We start from the raw sequence: 25,638 nt of genomic DNA, 5'->3' as shown, positions 1-25,638 counted from the left end.
GCCCCTAGTGGATGTCATTATCCAGTACCATATACTGCTGCCACAGCAGGATCTACAAAGGACATGGATGACGCAGTGTTTAACCAGATATTGGTGCTGAATGTCTTATCTGCTTTTCTTTCTCAAGGCAAAAAATGCAAAGATTCTGGGATTCTGCTGGACCAGTGCCACAGAAATTGTATTCGTTACTGACCAAGGAATCGAGTTCTATCAGGTATGGCTCTTGTGGCATTTTGTACTGCTCTCCTGCAGGTGGGGTGACTTTGCCATAGTCCTTTTAACCTGCATCCTGGCAGAAAGTAGATTGTTTTACTTGGGCTAGTTTCACTGCCTGACTTCATCATATCTGGGATAGCCAGATGCTACCTTTCCCCACTGGAGCCCATTGACTATAATGGGACTCGGCAGGGATCTGGCCTGTTTCCAGCATTAGTGCTTGCAGTTATATTTGTCTGGTCGAATCTCCGCACTAATGCAGGAAACAGGCTGGTCCTATTGTAGACAATGGGGCCTGGCGGTGCTCCAGCTATGATGAATGCGATATGCTCCAGCTATGATGAATGCGATATGCTCCAGCTATGATGAATGCGATATACTCCAGCAGGCTGTTCCTCTGCTAGAACAGCCTGCTGGACGATTTTAGCGCTAGTGTGAAACTAGCCGTAAATGGGTAGACCACTTTGAAACCCCATTTTCATATATCCTATTATGGTATTTCCTTAATAGAGGGAGAAGTGGGTCTTCTGTTCGGGAACTTTCTCTCTTGGCCAGATTGGAGCTTCTCTCGCTCTGAGGACCTATCCTGTATTACACAGACACCGCATTGATTTTAATGGGCACTGTGTAATGCTTGATTTCTCCTGTGGTGGCGCTGCTGGGAAATTGAACTTACTGCCAGGTTTCTCCACAGATACCAGCAAGGATACTTGGGGTCCTATCGGGTGACATTTTCTGATTACCTTATTGTCAAGGGCTCTTCTAACAAGAAGGGATGGTTCAAAGCAAAGAACCCTTTTAAAATGATAAAATAACCAGTTCTGCTTAAGCATATCTATGGTTGTATGGGAACGACCTACAGACTGGTAAAAATATAGACCGGTTAGCTCACATGTCAAGACAGATGACCTCATACTCCGGTGGCCTGACTATGTCACTGATGTTTCCAGGCTCTTCTAGCTAGTCTGTTCTCCTCATCACATCAATCATTACTTAGTAACTGTTGCCTCTTCTACCGTTCATTTGTCCCATTAAACTGTGATTATTTCAGGTACTGGCAGAGAAGCGGTCTGTAAAGCTCCTGAAGAGTCAGAATATCAATGTGAACTGGTACATGTATTGTCCAGAGAGTTGTGTGGTCCTGCTGTCTACTGCCAGCCTCTGCAATGTGCTGCAGCCATTTCATTTCAGGGTGAGCCTGGACCCTCTGATCTCCTGTGTTTCCCTGGTCTGTGACAGGTGCCAGTCTAGTCCTCCATTCATGGATAATGCGGTAGGAGTATCTCATCTAGGGCCGCCTCAGCCTCCTTTTTCCATTTAGGTTTGGTGACCGTGTCTAGAGGTGCGACATGTCGTAGTTTTATTCCGACCGCCTCTCGGCGTGTTTGCTGTGCTACCGCCGGCTCTCCGGCCCGCCCCCAGTATAGTCAGTGGGGCCAGAGCGGACCTCCGGCGTCACGGATTCGGCGGGCTGTTCACCGGCCGGAACAGCATGCCGGAGAAGGCTGCCGCTCGTGTGACAGTAAGGCACTATTGACATTTGTATGGCTACTTTCACATCTGTGTTTTTGCTGGATCTGTCATGGATCTGCAGAAACGCCTCCGTCATGATAATACAACCGTCTGCATCCGTTGTGTTCGAGAAAACGGATCCGGCATTATTGACTTACATTGTGTTTCATGACAGATCCGTCTTGCTCCGCATCCCAGGACGCACTCAAAAACGCTGCTTGCAGCGCTTTTGAGTGCATCATGGGAACACAATGAAACGGAAGGGAATGCATTCTGGTGCACTCCGTTCCCTTCAGTTTAGTTTTGTCCCCATTGACAATGAATGAGGACAAAACGAAAATGTTTTCCCCGCATTATTGAGATCCTATGACGGATCTCAATAGCGGAAAGGGAAAGCGCAGGTGTAAAAGTAGCCTATGTTGGCGGTATACAGTGGACATTCTATTAAATATCTATATACAGCATATGTAGGTCATTGGCCTGTGTACTGCACATTATATATTTTGTTTTAGATAGCTGACGGTCTCCTGGGCTTTCCTATACATAAAAAAAATACCACCAGGAACTTTCTTGATACATATGCTGACAAAAATGTAAAAATGAGCAAACTTTTAAATTGACTGAGGTGGCAAAGCTGCTAACAGCATTTATAGAGATGCCTTACAGCAGCCACGTGACCCACAGGAACCCATAGACATGCCCTGTGTGAATGAGGGATGTTTTATAGGCAGTACTTTTGAATGTACTTCTACCTGTGATAATAATGAGATGACTGCTGAGACGTGATCTTTACAGAACAGAAATTTTCAGCCAATTGTGAGGCTCAGGGGGTCAGTGTAAAAACTGCAGGATTTCAGGATTGTTTTTAAATATAGATGGCGACATGGAAAAAAAATAAAAAAAAATCATAAAAATATGTTGAACATAAAAACTTGATTTAAACTAGGTCATTTCTGATGACCTATTCCCTTTAACATTTAGCCGTTGGTATATTGAACTTTGAATGTAACAACCATACAATGTAATAAGTCTCGGTTGAAATGATTTTATTTTTCGACTTTTCATAGAGTGGAACAATGGCAAAAATGGGGAAGTTTGAGGTAGAGCTGCCAGCGTCTACAGTCAAGATGGCAAAGATTTCTGAGAGAGACATAGCAATGGCAACTATGTGAGTGTTAAGTAAATGATAAAAGGTGTGAAAAGTACAACGTGAGTATAATGGCTGATTCACTCGACCATGGTCGGCCTGGGAACACGGCCCGTGTGTTGGCTGCATCTCCCGGCCGACTCACTACATCATCGTGTTTTAGGATATGGCCAGTTCATATGTAATTGCGAGTCTATTGTACTGTATTTACATCATCATAGGAGATGTAGCTGACACTGGACCGTGTTTCCGGCGTCCACCATGGTGAATCGGCCCTAAGACAGGGAGGCCTATATTTTACTAGGCTTGCATTGCTGTACGTGTCCCTTGTTTTGGCACAGTTTTTAGGAGCCCATTTGATAAAGCATTAGGTGTAATATTATTTCTGAGTAAATCAGACAAATGTTGCCTGTCAGTAAGTAGATCAGTATTATCATCCTCAAAATCCCTATAGCAAGTTTTCTTAAATTGTTTTTCCAGAGTATAACATAGGGTTGGGGCGATATCAAAAATATTCAGACGATAACGATATTAATAAATTTATCACGATAAATACCCATTTAAAAGAAAAAAAACACAAGGTGACATTATGTTGTGTGGGGGCAGCCACAAGGAGACGTTATATTGTATGGGGCAGCCACAAGGAGACGTTATATTGTATGGGGCAGCCACAAGGAGACGTTATATTGTATGGGGCAGCCACAAGGTGACGTTATACTGTATGGGGGCGGCCACAAGGAGACATTATACTGTATGGGGGCAGGGGCAGCCACAAGGAGACGTTATATTGTATGGGGACAGCCACAAGGAGACGTTATATTGTATGGGGACAGCCACAAGGAGACGTTATATTGTATGGGGACAGCCACAAGGAGACGTTATATTGTATGGGGACAGCCACAAGGAGACGTTATATTGTATGGGGACAGCCACAAGGAGACGTTATATTATATGGGGACAGCCACAAGGAGACGTTATACTGTATGGGGGCCACAAAGAGACATTATACTGTATGGGGGCACAAGGAGACGTTATACTGTATGGGGGCAGCCACAAGGAGACGTTATACTGTATGGGGGCAGCCACAAGGAGACGTTATACTGTATGGGGACAGCCACAAGGAGACGTTATACTGTATGGGGACAGCCACAAGGAGACGTTATACTGTATGGGGGCAGCCACAAGGAGACGTTATACTGTATGGGGGCAGCCTGATCACGGACTATAGATTTGTTCATCTTGGATAGTGTTGTGCCTATATTGGTATTTTTGGCAAACAGCTCATGCTTATTATTTGCTGTTTTTCATATTTTCAGATATGGACAACTTTATGTTCTGTTCCTAAGACATCATGCAAAAGCCACTAGCAGCCCAGGAGCGGAGGTCGTCCTCTACCACTTACCTCGGTAATCATCTTGTATTTTCAGCTCTGCTACCCGTCTCTCCTTGTAACATGTTTTCTGTTTGCTTACAACCTTATATACATATATACTATATACAGTGAGGAACAGAAGTATTTGAACACCCTGCGATTTTGCAAGTTCTCCCACTTAGAAATCATGGAGGGGTCTGAAATTCACATTATAGGTGCATTCCCACTCTGAGACACGGAATAAAAAAAATAAATTCAGGAAATCGCATTGTATGATTTTTAAAGAATTTATTTGTCTTGCAAAATCGCAGGGTGTTCAAATACTTATGTTCCTCACTGAAACTTATGTACTAATGACCTATCCTCTATATAGGTCATCAGGATCTGATCATGGGGGTCCGACACCAAGGACCCCCACCGTTCAGCTGTGTGAGAAGGCAGCGGCCTTCTCCCTGCTCACCAAGCACATAGCCATACATTGTATATCGGCTGTGCTTGGTATGGCAGCTCAACACCATTCACTTGAATGGGGCTGAACTGCTCCTAGGCCATGTGACCGATGAACGTGACGTCACTTGGACTAAGGAAAGCAGAGAGAAGACCGCGGCGCTACTACTTCTCAAACAGCTGATCAGCGGGGGTCCTGAGTGTTGGACCCTCACAAATCAGATACTGATGACCTATCCAGATATCCAGAGGATAGGTCATCAGTATATAAGCCCCGGAAAACCCTTTTAATTGGCAGCTGAATCACTGCATACAGTTTAGGCTACTTTCACACTCTGGTTTTGGTTTCCGTTTCTGAGATCCGTTCAGGGCTCTCACAAGCGGTCCAAAACGGATCAGTTTTGCCCTAATGCATTCTGAATGGAAAAGGATCCGCTCAGAATGCATCAGTTTGCCTCCGATCAGTCTCTACTTCGCTCTGGAGGTGGACACCAAAACGCTGCCTGGCACACAATGTAAGTCAATGGGGACGGATCTGTTTTCTCTGACACAATCTGGCACAATAGAAAACTGATCCGTCTCCCATTGACTTTCAGTGGAGTTTATGACTGATCCGTCTTGACTATGTTACAGATAATACAAACGGATCCGTTCATGACTGATGCAGACTGTTGTGTTATTGTAACAGATCCGTTTTTACAGATCCATAAAGGATCCGCCCAAAACGCGAGTGTGAAAGTAGCCTTACTCAGGTGACTTACTGTTCAGACAGAACTGTGACTGCTGCTCTGGAGTATGATTTATATATTTAGCAAGTTAAATAGATTGGGTAGATAATACCGTGAAAAAGTATCCAACAGAGTGGACATATCCTTTAATAATACTGTGCAGGCATTTTTATGCCCCCATCGACTGATGGACACTGGCGTATGAAATGCTGCTCTTAATAAATTCCTCACCTTGTGTCCTTTTCCATCTTAGAGAAGGTCCATGTAAAAAGATGCACATCTTGAAACTTAACAGAACAGGAAAGTTTGCCCTGAATGTCGTTGATAACCTGGTCGTTGTCCATCACCAAGATACAGAGGTAAATAATAGCATATATTAATAAACCTAGTAATGAGGTTGATAGAGGTTAACAGCGCGTGTCCGCTGTCTTCATATTTCAGACATCTGTTATCTTTGACATCCGCTTACGGGGGGAGTTTGATGGCACAGTGACCTTGCATCAGCCAGTGCTTCCTGCTCTCTCCATACATCCTTACCAAATACCTATAGCAGGTAGGAACGTCTGCACCCAGGCTACCAAAGCTCCGCAAAACATAATCGTGACATTTGCCATGCGGTGCCATTTCCACATCGTGGCAGCATTGTAACCAGCGATTGCCCCACCTTTCAGGAATGTCATTTAAACATTCATACATTGTTTTTCTGCAGGTCCATCAGCTGTGGCCGGACAGATCCCTATACAGTGCAAACTTTGTATCCTTTAAAGCTATCGGGCATGACTTTAAGCCAGCTGTGCAATATCTGTCTCTCCCATACACATGCATGTTAGCCCCGGCCAAGCATGCATGTCTTGTGAATGAGGGAGAGGTGAAAGCCGCTGCCAGATGCCTCTGACATGCAGCTGAACACTCTGAAATCCAACATGCTTGACCCTTCTGTCCCCCAGCACCTGCTGTCCAGGGAGAGTCAGTAGGCCCTCATACACATTAGTTTGTTGGCCAGCCCTGCTGAATTTTGGCAGACTATTGTGTATGGCCAGCTTTACATCTGCACATTTAGAGGACAGGATGTTGTTTTCTGTATTAATGGGGTTGTCTCATCTCAGACAATGGGACCCACACCTATATCGGGAACGGTCTAGAGGTCTCCGGTCCAGCCACCAGCAAGCGCGCTCCCCATAGAAGTGAATGAGAGCGCACCGCGCATGAAAGGCCACCACTCCCGTTCTCTTATATGGGCCCGATGGAAATAGCCGAGACAGTGCTTCACAATTTTGGGTGGCCCCATAGAAAATGAATGGAGGGCGGCTGCGCATGCGCCGTGCGCTCTCTACCACTTTCAGGGCACTGTTCTCGATATAGGTGTGGGACCCACACCTATAAGACAATATGGGCATATTCTAGCGATATGCCCCCATAGTTTGTGATGACACAACCCCTTTAACACACATTCTGTTATACATACTTACATCTTATGTTTTATTTTTATTTTTTTATTTGACAAGAAAAAGTAAAAAAACAAATCTACTGCTGGGGATGTGGTGTTAGCTGTTGAGGTACAGAGGTAGCAGTTGTTCCTTGGCCCTGCCGCCTGTGAAGGCCCAATGGTCACTGCTACATAAGAAGACACCAGTGTTATAAATGGTACATGGTAGTTGGGGCCTTGTGGTATATTCAGCATTGGGGCCCTGGAGCTTCAAGGTAAATCTCTGCTTTACTGCATTGTGTAGAATTATCTGGATATGTTATTGAACATGTTCTTAACCATTGGAACAGATTCCTCTTCCTGGATTGTTTTTCAGCCAGACATCATCATAAGTGCTAGTGAAGGTAGGACTCCCTTTTCCATGTTCTTTGAATATCTTGGAAATTCTCTACATTGTTAACCCCTTAAGGACCAAGTGATTTACCGCTTTTTACTCCCTGCCTTCCCAGCGCCATAAGTTTTTTATTTTTTTTTATTTTACTGTTAACATACCCGTATGAAGGCTTTTTTTTTTTTTCCAGGACAAGTTGTACTTTCTATCGGCACCATTTTATATTAGATATGATGTCGTGGGAGGCTGGAAAAAAATTCAAAATAAAAAAAAAAGAAACTTTACATCGCCAAATTCTGACCCCTATAACTTTTTATACTTATCTCTATGGAGCTGCATGAGCGCTTATCTTTTGCAGGACGATCTGTAGTTGTTGGAGTGTGTATGACTTTTTGATCACTTTTTAATAAATTTTTTTTCTTGGGAAGTGAAGCTGCGAAAATAAGAAAAATACCTTTTTATATTTTAAGTTTGGGTGTTTTGGGACGTGGCGGAGCTAATGATCTTTATTATTTTTTGTTTGTTTTTAATATGGGGAAAGGGGGTGATATATATTTCGTTTCATCCTCCACGATGGCATTACGATGAGGGATAACCCTCCTCCATCCAGGTAGGGACAGGCTCCGGCTCCTCCTTGGTGTCTTCCTGTCCCTTCCAGGTGGGGAGAAGTTATTCTCACAGCAACAAAACTCTTTTCCCTTAATTTATTTATTTTATGCACTCATATAGCGCTACTATATTCCGCAGCGCTTTACAGACATTAGCATCCAACTGTCCCCAGTGGGGCTCACAAACTAAGGTCCCTATCAGTATGTCTTTGGAGTGTGGGAGGAAACCGGAGTACCCGGAGGAAACCCACACAAACACGTGGAGATCATACAAACTCCATGCAGATGTTGTCCTTGGTCGGATTAGAACCTAGGACCCCAGCGCTGCAAGGCACCAGTGCTAACCACTGAGCCACCGTGCTGCCCACGTAATCCCAACAATGGAAATGTGGGGGTGGATGCACTATCCCAGAAATGGGATTTTCTTTTTGCATATGCATTTCCTCCCTTGCTACTCATGTCCAGGGTTGTGAAGAAGATTCGGCAAGAAAGGGCAAAATAATTGTGGCCAAAATAGTGGTTTCCCCTCCTGAAGCTTCTCTAAGTACAGAGCCCTTGGGTCCTTCCCTGGGTAAAGGATCTGTTGTCTGAGGGCCCAGTGTTCCATCCACAGATAAAAAAGTTTACATTTAGCAGCCTGGAATCTGAGAGGTTGACATTAAAATCTAAAGGCCTTTTAGATTCAGTGATTAGCACTATGTCTGCAAACAGGAAGGAAATAACTTCCAAAATGTATTCAAAAATCTGGAGGAGATTTTGCTTGTGGTGTAATCAATCTGAGGTTTCTGCAGAAAATGTTGTTTTCTCCATTCAGGATTTAACAAAGGGCTACGTCCCAATTCTTTGAGTGTTCAGTCTTTGAAATAAAAATTGAGTTATCAGATTTCTTAAAGGGGCAGATAGGTAAAGACCTACCTTAAGACTACTTGTGTCCGCATGGGACCTGAACTTGGTGTTGTCAGGCCTTTTTCTGGTTGTTGTAACCTCTGCCTGCAGGGTGAGCGAGATTCAGGCCCTAAGAATGTTTGACCCTTTTTTTTTTTTTTTTTCTTTTTTAGAGTTTTTCTCTTTTTTTTTGCCAAAAGTGATGTCGGATTTTCAGAGACAGGAGATTGTTGTTCCTTCCTTTTGTGAAAATCCAAAATCTGAAGGCGAAGAGAAATTCCACACGTTAGATGTAGGAAGCTCCATCCTTCAGGATCTAGAAGCCATTAGCTCTTTTAGAAAAATACTTCTTTTTTTTGGTGCAGTTTCAAGGTACAAAAAGGGGTCTAAAAGCAACAAAAAGCTCACTGGCAACATGAATATAAATTGCAATTACTGAGGCCTATAGAGTATTGGGGACAGAACCTCCCAATTAAGAGTTAGATTTCTATGGGAACACCGCTAGCCTGCGATGCCACTGCGATCCTAGCCATGACCAGTGTAGCCATACCCTTTAAACAAGAATGTTTCCATTCAATGACATGAAGATAAGATCTTGACAATGGGGAGAAATGCAGACACAACGTATCTTGGCTATTTCATGATACTTGGCCAGTGATGACCTGGATTCATGACGTATTACCTTGTCCTCACACCAGAGCCTGGAGCACCGTGTACTGAAGATTGATTGATCTATGGAGTATATGTGTATTTCCTGTGACTGGGCATCCCTGATTTGTAATTCACCCCCTTGTTGTATATACACAGGATACCTCTGGTACTTGCGCATGAAACTTCAGCCGATTGTTCACTTGCTCACAGACAAAGGTCGATTGATGGATTTCCTGCTTCAGCGCAAAGACTGTAAATCTGTGATTCTATCGGTTTGCTCACAGAGTAAGTGCTGGCCTCCATACAATGTACTCCCCGGCAGAGGTGTGCTTTCTGCTAATGGGCTGTGTTCTTCAGTTTTATCAGAGAAGGATAGAGCGCCCCTGCCTGTCATTGCCACCGTCTTCGATAAGCTCAACAGCGAATACAAGAAATATCTGGAGGCTGAGCACAGCTACACATTGGTGAGTTGGATTACGGGAAACGTTCCTTCTTTCCTTCTGATCTGCTAGATACCATTGGACTATTGCATTGTTTTTTGGATATCTATTAAGGTTTAGTTAAACTGATTTCTATGCTGCAGGCTGTGGAGAGCAGTCAGGGGAGAAGTAACGCACTTGTGAAGAGACCCGTGCGAGGACAAGCGGTCATAGATCAGTCCGATATGTACACCCACGTATTGTCTGTCTTTACAGACTTGAAAGTGAGTAAACTTACGTGAAAGTAATACCGACAGAGGCTAGGCTGCGACGTATCTCGCGCAGTGAAAATGTATGGTCCAGCTTATTCTATCTATTTATTGATCTGTATCTATCTCATATCCACCCATCTCTCTATCTTTGTATAAATGCACAACTGTTTCTTACAATACCTTTTTTTGTAGGGTCCCCTGTATTAAAGCTGACCACTCTTCAGTTACAGTGAAGTATACCGACACGTGGTCTACTTCCTAAACATCAGCCACTTTATTGGCATGTGTTGGGCCCATCTCAACCTTTTTGCCACATTCACACGGTCAAAATTTGGTCCGTATTTTCTAGTATTTGAAAGCCAAAACCAGGAGTGGTTCCAAACCCAGAAGATGGAAATCCTTCCATTAGACTTTTCTGCAGGACCCCCTCCTAGTTTTGGCTTACAAATATGAACGAAAACTAATGGCCACATATTGACCGTGTGAAAGTGGCATTTGGACAGGTTTGGAAGCATACATCTGGGGATTTTCTGCTGCCCCCCCCTTCCCCCCTCAATCCTACACAAATGTGAGGTATGAATGGCAAATTAACCAAAAATGAGTCGGTTATAGAATCAATATGAATAGCTGCAAAACAGCATGCAGATAATGAAATCAATCCATATTACATGTGACATTTATGATAAAATGACATCGCCACCTACTGAATAAATGTCCAGGAGAAAGTGTTCATTGCTCGCACGACCAGAGAGCGCTTTTCATTAGGCTGTGTGTGGTGGTTTTCTTCATTTTCATCACTTATAAGACATTTTCATCTTCACTAAGAAGACAAATATGTGTGAGGAGTAGATTGCAATATTAACATTTTTCTCTTCTGATTAGGAGGCGCCACATAAGTTCATCATAGCTGTTCTCATGGAGTACATCCGTTCTCTGAACCAATTCCAGATTCCTGTACAGGTGCGTATAAGCTTCTCTCTGCTGATTTAAAGGGAACCTGTTACCTGTACTTTAAGAAACCTGACAGGGTCAGGAGGTGGGGGAGGGAAGGATCGGCAAGCCTCATCCGACTCTCATCGCGCTCTTCGAGGTTTGGCATGTCAGTACTATAAAACTACTGACTGACAGCTCAAAAGTGACCAACCTGCTGAAATCAACAGGTCTGGAACTAGACTATATAGCGGGTGATGGGTTCCCTTTAAGTGAATTCCTAGAAGTAATACAAAGCACTACAAGTTCAATTCTGCAAGCTTCAGAGCTCAAATGACCCCAGGTCCACACAAAGGTTGCTTTTGTGCTTTTCTTTCTGAGAAGTGTATTTTTACACCCGGCTCTGTGCAGTAACCCCATGTAGTGAAAATGAAAGGGGGTGTCCGAGCGCAGAACTGTAAACGCAGTTTTGGACTATAATTAATTTTAGAAATTAGTAAATAATTTTATAAAATATGCATATATTCCCTCTGGGACCCACAACAATCTCAAGGACAAAGGGACAGAGATCCCTCTGGCAGTTCACAGCATTGCTTTTGGCAAGCCACTGTGTAGGGAACTGTAGTGGTTATGTTCACGTGGCTAGGGTCTACGGTGGGCTATCTGATTGCATCGTTTAATGGTGATAAATGGTGATTTAAGGGTGTTTCAAAAAGATGGACCAGGTTTCAAAGTAGTATATTTCACAATGGCAACATGAATTAACCCAAAAGTTACAAACTGTGCAATGAGTTATCAGGTTTTATCCCCTCACAATTTCCTGTGAAGTGCACAATCATATTGAGCTCTTCCTTTTACTAGAACGGCCTGTTTCCTCATATTGTCTGTACCAGCGACTGATGCACTGTAGCATTGGCGGATCAATGCCAAAACGCCATTGAAACGCACACTGCACCACAATTGTGGACTCAGTCCTGCTGAACTGAAGAACACAGAATGCCTTGTGTTGCGGGGTCACCATCTTGTGACTGACAGTTCCTGGTTGCAGAGATATAGAGATTTCAAATTGGGTCCATCTTGTTGAAACACACGTTTATATAGGTGTGTATGTGCATGCATATTAGTGGTACCTGCAGTTTCATCCCTCGGGCATGAGGTACATAGATGACATTACCTACTGGTAGAATAATGACTCTTTTTTTATATCTCAAGATGGTGCTCAGCCCCTATTTTTCTGTTCTAGCACTATTTATATGAGCTGGTAATCAAAACCCTGGTGCAGCACAACCTCTTCTACATGCTCCATCAGTTCCTGCAGTACCACGTGCTCAGCGACTCCAAGCCTCTGGTATGTACTTCTAGAAGGTTCAAGGAAAGTCCAGATTTGCTTTGAGTCCCTCTTGAGAACTGCACAATACATTACTAGAAATGCTACAATTTATAGGGAAATGGTGTGAAGTGTTCTTGCCTCCACCAGTAGTCTACAACTGGAGTGAGCGGAGTAACTGGGTTGAGTGGCTGGAGTAACTGTGGAAAGGCTGGACTGGGCAGAGTAACAGTTTGGAGTGAGTATAGATAGTAAACATTACACTAACCAATTGATCAAATTTAAAAAGTGCACATGGCAAGCTTGATAGAGTGAGAAATGCATTTCAACATTTATTTATTTATATAGCACATTTAATTGCAATGTTGTTGCCCAAAGTGCTTCACAGTTACATTAAAACATACATTTATAAAAAACATTAGCAGCATTATTAAGCCTAGCAGATGAAGGTATGACCATTTGGAGGGGTCTCAGTATCTAGACGTAGAATGGAGGTGAAGGTGTGCTATCAGTTTGATGATAATCAATGTTCACAACCACTGTTTCCTGGCAGCGCTCCTGCCCGGTTATGCAGGCTCTAAGCGTGTGACACCACATCACTATGTACCTCCTGGGCACATTCACTGTCACAAACCTCCATTTCCACTATGCTGCTGTGGGGCTCCGGATCCCGAAAGCGTGGCTATGAAAGGTCCAGTTTAGTCCAGCGTATCTTTGCAGCTTTAGATCTCTTTCCTTTAGATGGCATGATAATATTTACACAGCTCTAATTTCTTTTCGTAAATGTAGCTAGTTGAAACCCCTCAAATACTCTACTGTATAAAACTTATTTCCAAACTTTTGAAGGGGTTGGCCGCCCTAAGTATCAAAGATCCAAAGTGCCCCAGACAATAGCCCAAACTGTAAAGTATTTATATCATGCTAAATGTGCTGGCTAGATGTCTTTTTTTCTAATCTGTTCACCATGACATGTTCCCCTGAGGAGCTTCCTCAGACAGGCTGTGTGGGCGGAGCAGCTGGAAAGTGAAAGTAAATATCCCAGCATGCATTGCAGCCAGCATCTTCAGAGGAGGAGTCACATGACATCCCCGCCCACCTCTGTTCCTATAGAGACAAGAGCCCCTCAGACTTCTGCACAGACACAACAATAGAAAGCCCACCCCAGTCCCAGCAGTAAAGAGAGGTCACTTCACTGGCGGTTGCCATCTTCAAACGGTTGTAGTTAAAAAAATTCTAAATCCTACAGCGAAGAGCTTTATATTGTGAGAATCACAAGACCCCGACCTACATTGTGATGCATAGCATGTCTCTGAACTATTAACAATGAAGGCACAGTCGCAGTTTAGAAATTGCCCTTCACATTTGAGGTGGCTAGAGTGGGGTTTCAATGAATGTCAATGTGCGGCGGGAGTTGCAAACAAATGGTCATATTGTGACAACTATCAGGACTATGGCTTAGCCGTGGCAGCAGAGATAGCTGAACGTTTTGATATAAGATTTGTGTAGGTGGCTTGGAAATGAGGGAGTGGTGGCAGTTTAGAAATCATGTCCTGATTTTTCTGCTCTAGCTTTTGTCAGCTCCCTACTCTTACCCCCGCTGCAATGCATGCTGGGATATTTACTTTCACTTTCCAGCTGCTCCGCCCACACAGCCTGTCCGAGGAAGCTCCTCAGGGGAACATGTCATGGTGAACAGATTAGAAAAATCACATCTAGCCAGCACATTTAGCATGATCTAAATACTTCATAGTTTGGGCTATTGTCCGGGGCACTTCGGATCTTTGAGACTTAGGGCGGCCAACCCCTTCAAAAGTTTTGAAATAAGTTTTATACAGTAGAGAGTATTTGAGGGGTTTCAACTAGCTACATTTACGAAAAGAAATTAGAGCTGTGTGAATATCATCATGCCATCTAAAGGAAAGAGATCTAAAGCTGCAAAGATACGCTGGACTAAACTGGACTTTTCATATCCACGCTTTCGGGATCCGGCGCCCCACAGCAGCATAGTGGAAATGGAGGTTTGTGAAAGTGAATGTGCCCAAGAGGTACATAGTAATGTGGTGCTCAGAGCCTGCATAACGGTGCATGAGCGCTGCCAGGAAACAGTGGTTGTGAACATTGATTATCATCAAACGGATAGCACACCTTCACCTCCATTCTACGTCAAGATGCTGAGACCCCTCCAAATGCATGGGGTCATACCTTTATCTGCTAGGCTTGATAATGCTGCTAATGTTTTTATGAATGTATGTTTTAATGTAACTGTATGTTTTGGGCAACAACATTGCAATTAAATGTGCTATATAAATAAATAAAAGTTAAAATGCATTTCTCACTCTATCAAGCTTGCCATGTGCACTTTTTAAATTTTAATCAATCAATTAGTTAGTGTGCACTTCTCCTTTGCCGAGATAATCCACCCCACCTCACAGGTGTGGCATATCAAGGTGCTGATTAGACAGCATGAATATTGCACAGGTGTGCCTTAGGGCTCTTTCACACCTGCGTTATTGTCTTCCGGCATAGAGTTCCGTCGTCGGGGCTCTATGCCGGAAGAATCCTGATCAGGATTATCCTAATGCATTCTGAATGGAGAGAAATCCGTTCAGGATGCATCAGGATGTCTTCAGTTCCGGAACGGAACGTTTTTTGGCCGGAGAAAATACCGCAGCATGCTGCGCTTTTTGCTCCGGCCAAAAATCCGGAACACTTGCCGCAAGGCCGGATCCGGAATTAATGCCCATTGAAAGGCATTAATCCGGATCCAGCCTTAAGCTAAACGTCGTTTCGGCGCATTGCCGCATCCGACATTTAGCTTTTTCAGAGTGGTTACCATGGCTGCCGGGACGCTAAAGTCCTGGCAGCCATGGTAAAGTGTAGTGGGGAGCGGGGAGCAGTGTACTTACCGTCCGTGCGGCTCCCCGGGCGCTCCAGAGTGACGTCAGGGCGCCCCAAGCTCATGGATCATGTGATCACATGGATCACGTCATCCATGCGCATGGGGCGCTCTGACGTCATTCTGGAGCGCCCGGGGAGCCGCACGGACTGTAAGTATACCGCTCCCTCGCTCCCCACTACTACTATGGCAACCAGGACTTTAATAGCGTCCTGGGTGCCATAGTAACACTGAACGCATTTGGAAGACGGTTCCGTCTTCAAATGCTTTCAGTACACTTGCGTTTTTCCGGATCCGGAGTGTAATTCCGGCAAGTGGACTACACGCCGGATCCGGACAACGCAAGTGTGAAAGAGGCCTTAGAAATGAACATTCATTGCACGTGCAACAGCTCTGGTAGACATTCCTGCAGTCAGCAGGCCAATTGCACGCTCCCTCAAACGTTGCGACATCTGTGGCATTGTGCTGTGTGATCAAACTGCACATTTCAGAGTGGCCTTTTATTGTGGGCAGTCTAAGGCACACCTGTGCAATATTCCTGCTGTCTAATCAGCACCTTGATATGCCACACCTGTGAGGTGGGATGTATCCTCTCGGCAAAGGAGAAGTGCTCACTAGAACAGATTTAGACAGATTTGTGAACAATATTTGAGAGTAATGGGTCTTTTGTGTATGTAGAAAATGTGTCCGATCTTTAAATTCAGCTCATGCAAAATGGGAGCAAAACCGAAAGTGTTGCATTTATATTTTTGTTCAGTGTACTTCTCTTAGCTTTGTCTACTTTGGCCTTTTTCTATTGACCTACCATCAGGATAGGTCATCAATAGTAAAAAGCAGACAAACCCTTTAAATATGGAACCCTTTTTTTTTTCTCTCTGCTGCGTTCCCCCACCGCTTATTATTGGTGCTATTTGAATTTGCGGGGCTGTTACAGCCAGTGCTTTTAATATATATTTCTATTCAATAAATGTATTATTTCTTGCACTTGAGCAGTAGTGTTTATGATACTGTTTTTTTGGATGACATACAACATAGCAGTCAAAGCATTTGAAGCGGTTATTCCGGCTACTAGCAGATTGTCTGTGGCTTGCATAGATTGTGAAACCGTGGCCTTATAGCTTGAAGTTCAGTGTTCCAGACTCTTTTAGCTGAAATACAGAGAAATAAAACTTGATCGACTCCAGTGTGTTAATGTGAATTGCTCTTTGCTTACAGGCGTGTCTCCTGTTGTCTTTAGAAAGTGTCTATCCTCCAGCACATCAGCTTTCCCTTGATATGTTAAAGGTAAAATAAAGGCTGCCAGACTTTACTTTATATCCCCAGATCATTATATTAGAAGGGGCTGAAATATTGGTATTAGATTTAGTCACCAAGTACTTGAGCTGCATACATTATTATAAACTGTATAGTAAAACTTTATGAAGTACAGGATCCATTAGGTGAGAGTAGCAGTCGTTGAGATATTTTCGTTTATTAAATCAGAAGGTCTAAATTTGGATCTGTATATTCTATGGAAGGTTAAAGGGAACCTGTCGTCACCTTTATGCTGCCCATACTAACGGCAGAATAAAGTAGAGACAGGTGAGTTGATTTCAGTGGTCTGTCATTTATAAGTTACAAGTAAGTGGTTGCCAAGAACCAACATCACAATCATTGCAGACTGGGCCTGGAAAAGAGTCCCGGCCACCTGAGAAGAGTCCTGGTTATCCATGAACTCCTGCTCTCCTGCCCACCTGCTGATGACTGACCGGCTTCTACCTAGTTTTCTCCCTTTCCTCTGTAGGAGAAAACTGCCAATCATCAGCAGATGGACGGGGAGAGCAGGACATTATGAATAACCAGGACTCTTCTCAAGGCCTGGGCTGCAATGATTATGATGCTGGTTCTCAGCAACCACTTACTTTTAGCTGATGAGTGACACACCGCTGAAATCAGCATTTCTGTCACTATTTTATGCTGCCCTCAGTGAGGTCAGCATGACGTTGATGACAGGTTCCCTTTAAGGCCTCATGTACACGGCTGTGTCAGTATTACGGTCCGCAAACCACGATCCTGCAAAATATGGATACCTTTCGTGTGCAATCTACATTTTTCTTACTCCCATCTTTAGAAATGACTATTCTTGCCCACAACCTAGACAATAATAGGAAATGTTTTATTTTTGCGGAACAGGCATACAGATGTGGACAGACGTCATCCGTGTGCTGTCCATTTTTTTTTACCATAGAAATAAATGGGTCCCTGTGCAATCCGCAAAAAATGTGGATTGGACACAGATGCTAAATACCATTGTTTGCATGAGACCTAACAGATACTACATTTCATGCAAAACAAGCCCTGGGTAGTCTGATCCTGAAGTCATATGTCCTCTTCTTTTTGCAAACCTACCTAACACATGTATAACGATATAGGAGGAGGAGGAGGGGAGGGGAGGGACTGTGGCCACTGCGCCACCAATGAATGCCTGAATACCAATGTGCCGGCCATATCCCGGCCCCTATGACTGCACGCTGTGATCCGCGCGGATCACAGCGTCCTGTCAGAGGTCGGGTGCCAGGAATGTTTGTCTGCATTGGTGGCAGTGGGCAGTTCCGATCGGTTACCATGGCAGCCAGGACGCTACTGAAGTCCTGGCTGCGATGGTATGTTAGTGAGCAGCATTATACTCGCGTGCGCCGTGGCCGCCGGGCGCTCCTTCTGTCTGTGCGGGTCATTGCTAATGCTTATAGCATTAGCAATGCGCCGCACAGACCTATGAGAAGAAGGAGCTCCCGGAGATCACGGCGCACATGAGTATAATGCTGCTCACTAACATACCATCGCAGCCAGGACTTCAGTAGCGTCCTGGCTGCCATGGTAACCGATCGGAGCCCCAGCATTACACTGCTGGGACTCCGATCGGAACTGCCCACTGCCACCAATGATGGGGGGGGGGGAGGGGGACCCTGTGGCCACTGCCACCAATGATTAATACTGGGGAGGGAGGGGTGGTGGGTTTGTTACCAGAGGGGGCTGATCAGAGGCTGGGGGGCACATGATAGGCTGGCTGCCATGGTCAGCTTCCTGCTGTTGTGTGCACAAAGCACAGGGCAGCAGGGAGAGTGTAAAGTCCTATTCACCCTAATAGAGCTCTATTAGGGTGAATATGACAAGGGTTCTAGCCCTTAAGGAGGCTAATAGTTATTAAATAAAAAGTAAAAAAAAAAAAAAGTTTAAACACCCCCCTCCCCCCAAATATAGAAAACAATATATCGCATATCGCACATGCTTAAAATTATATCGCAATATAGATTTTATGAAGCGGCTCCGCCTGGCTCCTAACTTTTTTAGCTGGCTCCTAGATTCCAAGGAAATTTGTCAAGCCCTGTATTACACAAGGTTTGTGGCCTGGACATGGAGGCACATAGGTTTGCATGTGAGTTGGAGACAATTTTTGATCAATATTTATAATCGATTATTTACAAAGTTGCTTTGTTTTTTTCAGAGACTTTCAACAGCCAATGATGAAATTGTTGAGGTCTTGTTATCAAAGCAACAAGTTCTGGCAGCTCTGAGATTTGTACGCAGCATTGGAGGACATGACAGTGCCTCTGCCCGTAAATTCTTAGATGCAGCTAAGCAGACCAGCGACAATATGCTTTTTTATACAGTCTTCCGCTTCTTTGAACAAAGAAACCAACGTCTACGTGGGAACCCTAATTTTACACCAGGTTAGAAGTCCTATAATACATGATTGCATTACTCTTAGATACTGTACGTGACTACATGTGGCGAATGAGATCAAACTGAACCTGTTTATGTATTCCTCTTTAACCCCTTAAAGATGGCTCCCACTCTGGAGCAGAGTGAGCTCCATAGCCGCCTGCTGTTTCATACAGCAGACACCAGCAGTTAATGCCAGCGATTGGTAGTGTTGCCGACCGCAGACATTTAATTTCTCAGATACAGTGGTCAAATAAAAAAAAAAGTTATGGCTCCTGGAAGGCAGGGAGCAGGGGGAAGGGTTGAATCACGAAGGGGATAAATATCAATAGGTAAAAGAATTTTGTGGACTAATTTCATTAGATATTGTTACAGTTTTCAGATCTCCACATCCCTTATCTGTATCCACCCATTCCATTGCATAGATTTGCAATCAGGCTAACAGCATGTCTTATATACGATCGCTCCCTTACTAACCGTTGTAGAGAAGAAACTCTTCAGCCTGACAAAAATGGGAAGCAGGGTTGCTGTACAGTAGATAGTGATGATGCAATCCTGCTCCCAGTTCCTGATGCATATTTAGGTCCCCTAACGGAACTAAAAATTACAGTAGAAAAAAGGCTTTTTAAAATATTTAAAAAACTAAATTAAAATGACACCTTTCCTAATTTTACTTACAGAAATAAAAAAATACATTAGTCTGAAAATTTTTGATCTATTAAAATATAAAAATATTTATCGTGTACAGTGAACGAAGTAACAGGAAAAAAAAAAAAAAAATGGCCGAAATTGAATAGAAAGTGATCAAAAAGTTGTATGTACTCTAAAATGGTACCAATAACAATTACAGCTTGCCCTCACACAGCTCTGTAGACTGAAATATTAAAAGTGATGGGTGCAGAATATGGTGATGCAACAAAGTTTTTAAAGGGAACCTGTCACTTCCAAAAACCATCCGAAGCCTCCAGCAGTACCTGACAGTAGCCAGCAGCGTGTTTCCGACAATTTTCTTCCTAAAGGCTGATGCGGCTAAAGCTCAGGCGTGCTTCTCTAGTCATGCTTGAAGTCAAGGGGGCAGCGGCCTCCTTGCTACAAGTCAAGATAACCACGCCCCCTTCCCTGCGGCTGACAGCGCTTATGCAGAATTACCTGTGTGTACCATGCTTCTGACTGTAGATTGCTACACTAACGTTATCAGCGGAAATATCTATTGTATCTACAAATAACAGCCTTTCTACAGAATGGAAAGTGAGAAATAGATCTGCTGATTATAGGCAGCCTATATGTAAGTGGCTGAGAGCTGTGCTGTGTAACAGGATGTGGGGGCGGGGCAGCAGAGCTTGTGCTGGTGCATGTGAAATCCACAGGAACGCCCACAGATTCTCAGAGCAGATGAGAACAGCGAGTGACTCTCATAGAAGAGCATTTCTGAGTGCATGTAAAGCAAAGCTGATACCAGGAAACTAACAAGTGCAATTTTATTATGTGCTGCATTACAGTAAGATATGGGGTTATTGATTTTTAGTGCAAAAAGGTGTCCATAGCTTTTAACCCCTTAAGGACTTGGCCATTTTTTGCAAATCTGACCAATGTCACTTTAAGTGCTGATAACTTTAAAACGCTTTGACTTATCCAGGCCATTCTGAGATTGTTTTTTCGTCACATATTGTACTTCATGACACTGCTAAAATTGGGTCAAAAAAGTAAATTTTTTTGCATAAAAAAAATACCAAATTTACCCCAAATTTTGAAAAATTAGCAAATTTCAAAGTTTCAGTTTCTCTACTTCTGTAATACATAGTAATACCCCAAAAAAATATGATGACTTTACATTCCCCATATGTCTACTTCTGTTTGTATAATTTTGGGACTGCCATTTTATTTTTTGGGGATGTTACATAGCTTAGAAGTTTAGAAGCAAATTTAGAAATTTTCAGAAATTTTCCAAATCCGACTTTTTATGGATCAGTCCAGGTCTGAAGTCACTTTGTGAGGCTTACGTAATAGAAACCACCCCATTTTAGAAACTACACCCCTCAAGGTATTCAAAACTAATTTTATAAACTTTGTTAACCCTTTAGGTCTTCCACAAGACTTCATGGCAAATGGACATAACATTTAAGAATTTAGATTTTTTTGGAAAATTTTCCATTTTAATCCCTTTTTTCCAGTAATAAAGTAAACAAAACTCAATATGGGTTGCCCTGATAATGTAGTTAGCAGAAACACCCCATATGTGGTCCTAAACTACTGTTTGGCCAAACAGGAGGACATAGAAGCAGGGGAACGCCATATGGGTTTTCGAAGGCAGATTTTGCCGGACTGGTTTTGTTTATACCATGTCCCATTTCAGCTGTACTGGTTTATTTACACCATGTACCCTTTCAAGCCCCCCTGATGCACCCCTAGAGTAGAAGCTCCATAAAAGTGACCCCATCTAGAAAACTACGGGATAACGTGGTTGTTGTTTTGGGACTATTTTAGGGTAAATATGATTTTTGGTTGCTCTATATTACACTTTTTTAAGGCAAGGTAACAAAAAATGTAAATTCTAAAATTGTTTCTACATTTGCTATTTAGTTTTGTGGAACACCTAAAGGGTTAACAACGTTTGTAAAGTAACTTTTGAATACCTTGAGGGGTGTAGTTTCTTAGATGGGGTCACTTTTTTGGAGTTTGTAGTCTAGGCTACATCAGGGGGGCTTCTAATGGGACATGGTGTAAATAAACCAGTCCATCAAAATCTGCCTTCCAGAAACCATATGGCGTTCCCTTCGTTCTATGCCCTGCCGTGTGGCTATATAGCCATTTACGACCACATATGAGGTGTTTCTGCAAACTACAGATTCAAACCGGGAGACATTTCCGGATGGCCTCAAACCGGGGGCGTGTCATGGCCATACTGTAGAGTGGGGTCTGGTAGAGTATGTCCCCACTCCAGTATTGCCTGACACTCTGTTTTTGCACTAGACCCATGTGCAGCACGAGGCCCCAAAATGTCCTCATCTTGGCTGCACTGACCGGCGTCCAGCCACCGGGTCTAGCCAAAAAGGAGCCCGGGTGCTGAGCAACGAACTGTTGGGCGTACAGGTTCGTCTGCTCCACCATCATATTCACAAATGGGTCACTGAAAAAAAAAAGTTCATTTCAGTGAAGCCCACTGTGGGAATCTGGATTGCCAACGAAATCTGGAATCTCGGGCTCAAAATCCACTGGGGGACACCAGCTAAGTTCACCGGTAGGGGGCTCCGGTGGGCCGGGAAACCAGTACGAGCCCCAGGGCGGCTAGTACTGGTGTGGGCCACAGGGTCCCTAGCATGTGGAGCCCCTGGCGGCGTCTCCGCCATCTTGGGGGCTCATCGTCATCTGATGATGAGGATGACAAGAGGAACGTGGGGTCATCCTCATCCTCACTGGGGCTCTCAGAGTCTGAGGCAAGCTGGGCGTATGCCTCCTCCACCGAGAACAGCCGGCGGGCCATGGGTAGGTATGTATGTATGTATGTGTGTGTGTGTGTGTGTGTGTGTGTGCAAAACTTTATTGTATGTGCGTGCGTGCGTGCGTGTGTGTGTGGGGCACGGGTGTTCACGTACTAAAAAGTAAAAAAAAATATTCAGTTCACACTTGCTGATCAGCGGTGGGGCGGGCGATGCGCTAACAGTGGCTGGACGCTAAGAGTGCCGGCCACAGTCAGTGCACGCAAAAAAAAAAGTGGCAGCACTACTGGGTGGGTCTAGGGTCTCACAGCTAAGTGCTGTGGACCCCAACCACCAAAAACAATAAATCAGTTAAAGTTTTTTTGTTTTTCCCCTAACTAACTCTCCCTTCTATCCCTGCCTAATCGTGCCTCTCCCTCACTGACCCTAACCTACCTGGAGGGTGATGGGTGCCGATGGGGGGGGATCGCAGGAGCTGGTGAGTACGGTGCAGGTGCAGCAGCAGGAAGAGGAGGGGAGAGAGGAGCGCCAGGAGTTTGAATCTTCCACCTCTCTCCGCCCCCAAATGCTCGGACTGAGATTGGTGGCACCGATCACAGTCCTTTTCCGGTTCATCGGGTCACCGGAGACCCGAATGGACCGGAAACGCAGCAAACCGCAGGTCTGAATTGACACTAGGTAGAAGCAGTTAGCCCCTCCCATGGCAGCTATACCCCCCCCCTAGCCTGGAGAGAGAGCTTCAGTTTGTGCACAAGCAGTAGGAGAAGCAAGCCAACCAACGAAAAAAAAAAACGTGGAACACCAACCATGCCAAAGGACCCAACTGGGTTCTAACCAGTAACCGCCGCAACTGTGGCCGAACAACAATACTGGGTGGGTGCTGTGTCCCCCAATGAAGAGCGAGAAAGAGATTTTACTGGTAAGTTTTACAAAAATCTTGTTTTCTCGCCCATATTCATTGGGGGACACAGGAACCGTGGGACGTCCAAAAGCAGTCCACGTGGAGGGGGAAAAAAAAAAACACAGACCCATGAAAGCAAGCGTCCCTGCAAGCATATAAGAAACTGCCGCCTGCAAGACCATGCGGCCCAAGGCAGCGTCCGCCGATGCAAAGGTATGCACCTGGTAAAATTTTGTGTGTGTGTGTGTGTGTGTAAGGAGGACCAAGTAGCCGCCTTACACAAAAGCGCGATTCCTCCGAGCCCAACGCTCTGATGGAGTGAGCCGTGACACTTAAGGGCGGAACCCTGCCCCGGGCACGGTATGCCTCTGCAATTGCAGACCGAATCCAACGTGCGGTTGCCACCTTGGAGGCCACCAATCCCTTGCGAGGACCCTCCGGAATGACAAAAAGGGAAGTCCGTACGCCAGAAGGGACCGGAGGCTGCTAAATAAATCTTCAGAGCCCTGACAACATCCAAATGGTGTAACTCCTTTTCCTTAGGGTGTGCAGGAGAGGGACCCAGAGAGGGAAGGACAATTATTGTCTTCCTCTAATAAAGATCACCCCCGCCGGCCGAGTCACGCAGGCATTACTTATCTGTCCTGCCGCCATCTTCACCCTTCCTCTCCAGCAGGGTCACCTCTTAAGTTACTGGCACCGTAGTGGCAGGACACTGGAAGAGGGACTTGGATAGGTGACCCTTCCGCTGGCGGGATGCAGGGGAGCGAGGCTGGTCCACCTTGTCTTCTTGTGGGGGAGGAGGCTGTGTGGCGGGCCAACGCTGGCATGCTCCATCGGGAGGACAGGGAGGCTAGGCGACCACTGTTTCCCACCTGAAAAGGAAAAAAATAACAAACTAAAATAAAAAATCTTCAAGGAGCTAGGCTGCGGAGCAGGGAGGTCTTGCCTCCTATTTACACTAGAAAAAACTGAAGCTCTCTCTCCAGGCTGGAGGGGGTATAGCTGCCATGGGAGGGGCTAACAGCTTCTACCTAGTGTCAACGCCTCATAGAGGACATAGCTATACCCACGGTTCCCGTGTCCCTCAATGAATATGGGCGAGAAAAGTAATTTTACGTTGAGTAACAAAATCTAATTTTCTCGTCTGTCATTGGGGGACACAGCAAAAACCTTGGGATGTTCTAGAGTAGTCCCTATGGGTGGGAAGACAAGATTTACCTGTAGTAGTGTGAATGCTGTCAGTTCACAGCCTGGTGCAGCACCCTGCTACCAAGAGCCACATTGGAGGATGCAAAAGTATGCACCCTATAAAGCTTTGTGAACGTGTGTAGGGAGGATCACATAGCTGGCCTGCACATATGCCGCTAGGTGGGACCATTGGCCCTGGACTCTCTGGTCAAGGAAGACGCCTTCCCAGCTGCTTAGATTTGCGTCTGTAGTTAGGACTGACCATTTGAGAGGAAGGAAGGACCTGCCCTTGGATAGGTTGGAAGGGTGGAGCAACCAGTAGATTAAAGGGCTTCTGTCACCCCCCTAAAGTCATATTATTTTTTTGGCTCCTTAAAATCCTTATGCTGCGATTTATCAATATATAGGGCTCTTACTCATTTTCGTTCAGTAGTTTCTTCAAAAAATGGACTTTTATAATATGTAAATTTACCTCTCTACCAGCAAGTAGGGCGGCTACTTGCTGGTAGCAGCCGCATCCTCCTTTCATAATGACGCCCCCTCCTCATGTTGATTGATAGGGCCAGCGAACGCGCTCGTCCTGTGGCTGGCCCTGTCTGCGTTTTAAATCTCGCGCCTTCACTTTACCGGTCTTCAGTCGGCGCAGGCGAACTGATAGGAGGATGCTCGCTCGGCCGCTCCTTCCTCAGTGCGCCGGCTGTAGATGTGACGTCATCGGCGCAGGCGCATTGAGGAAGGAGCGGCCGAGCGAGCGCCCTCCTCTCAGTGCGCCTGCGCCGACTGAAGACCGGTACGGCGCAGGCGCGAGATTTTGAACGCAGACAGGGCCAGCCACAGGACAAGCGCGTTCGCTGGCCCTGTCAATCAACATAAGGAGGGGGCGTCATTATGAAAGGAGGATGCGGCTGCTACCAGCAAGTAGCCGCCCTACTTGCTGGTAGAGAGGTAATTTACATATTATAAAAGTCCATTTTTTTTAATAAACTACTGAACGAAAAGGAGTAAGAGCCCTATATTGATAAATCGCAGCATAAGAATTTTAAGGAGCCAAAAAAATAATAATAAATGACTTTAGGGGGGGTGACAGAAACCCTTTAAGTGGTGAGCTGCCACTGATAGAAGCACGGGACAGTCCAGGAAGGTTTTGTCTCAAGAACGAAGGATTGCACTCTGTAGAGGA

At 44.8% G+C, this 25,638-nt stretch overlaps 1 protein-coding gene across 2 annotated transcripts in view; it reads left to right on the top strand.

Moving 5' to 3' along the window:
- Nucleotides 1-25,638, top strand: part of RMC1 (regulator of MON1-CCZ1) — a 39,841-nt gene that overhangs the window by 12,687 nt on the left and 1,516 nt on the right. For both annotated transcript variants that reach the window (XM_040431903.1, XM_040431902.1), the window contains 15 exons: nucleotides 128-214; nucleotides 1,268-1,408; nucleotides 2,796-2,896; nucleotides 4,192-4,281; nucleotides 5,676-5,781; nucleotides 5,864-5,975; nucleotides 6,132-6,176; nucleotides 7,199-7,252; nucleotides 9,540-9,668; nucleotides 9,741-9,847; nucleotides 9,967-10,086; nucleotides 10,957-11,034; nucleotides 12,248-12,352; nucleotides 16,443-16,511; nucleotides 18,712-18,937. In XM_040431903.1, coding sequence (XP_040287837.1) covers nucleotides 128-214; nucleotides 1,268-1,408; nucleotides 2,796-2,896; nucleotides 4,192-4,281; nucleotides 5,676-5,781; nucleotides 5,864-5,975; nucleotides 6,132-6,176; nucleotides 7,199-7,252; nucleotides 9,540-9,668; nucleotides 9,741-9,847; nucleotides 9,967-10,086; nucleotides 10,957-11,034; nucleotides 12,248-12,352; nucleotides 16,443-16,511; nucleotides 18,712-18,937 — 1,570 coding nt within the window. The remainder of the gene's footprint in view (nucleotides 1-127; nucleotides 215-1,267; nucleotides 1,409-2,795; nucleotides 2,897-4,191; nucleotides 4,282-5,675; nucleotides 5,782-5,863; nucleotides 5,976-6,131; nucleotides 6,177-7,198; nucleotides 7,253-9,539; nucleotides 9,669-9,740; nucleotides 9,848-9,966; nucleotides 10,087-10,956; nucleotides 11,035-12,247; nucleotides 12,353-16,442; nucleotides 16,512-18,711; nucleotides 18,938-25,638) is intronic.

The sequence above is a fragment of the Bufo bufo genome, chromosome 5 (assembly GCF_905171765.1).
Source record: "Bufo bufo chromosome 5, aBufBuf1.1, whole genome shotgun sequence".
NCBI classification, from domain to species: Eukaryota; Metazoa; Chordata; class Amphibia; order Anura; family Bufonidae; genus Bufo; species Bufo bufo.
Note: the sequence above shows the minus strand (reverse complement) of the source record. Positions and strands in the feature narration are given on the sequence as shown.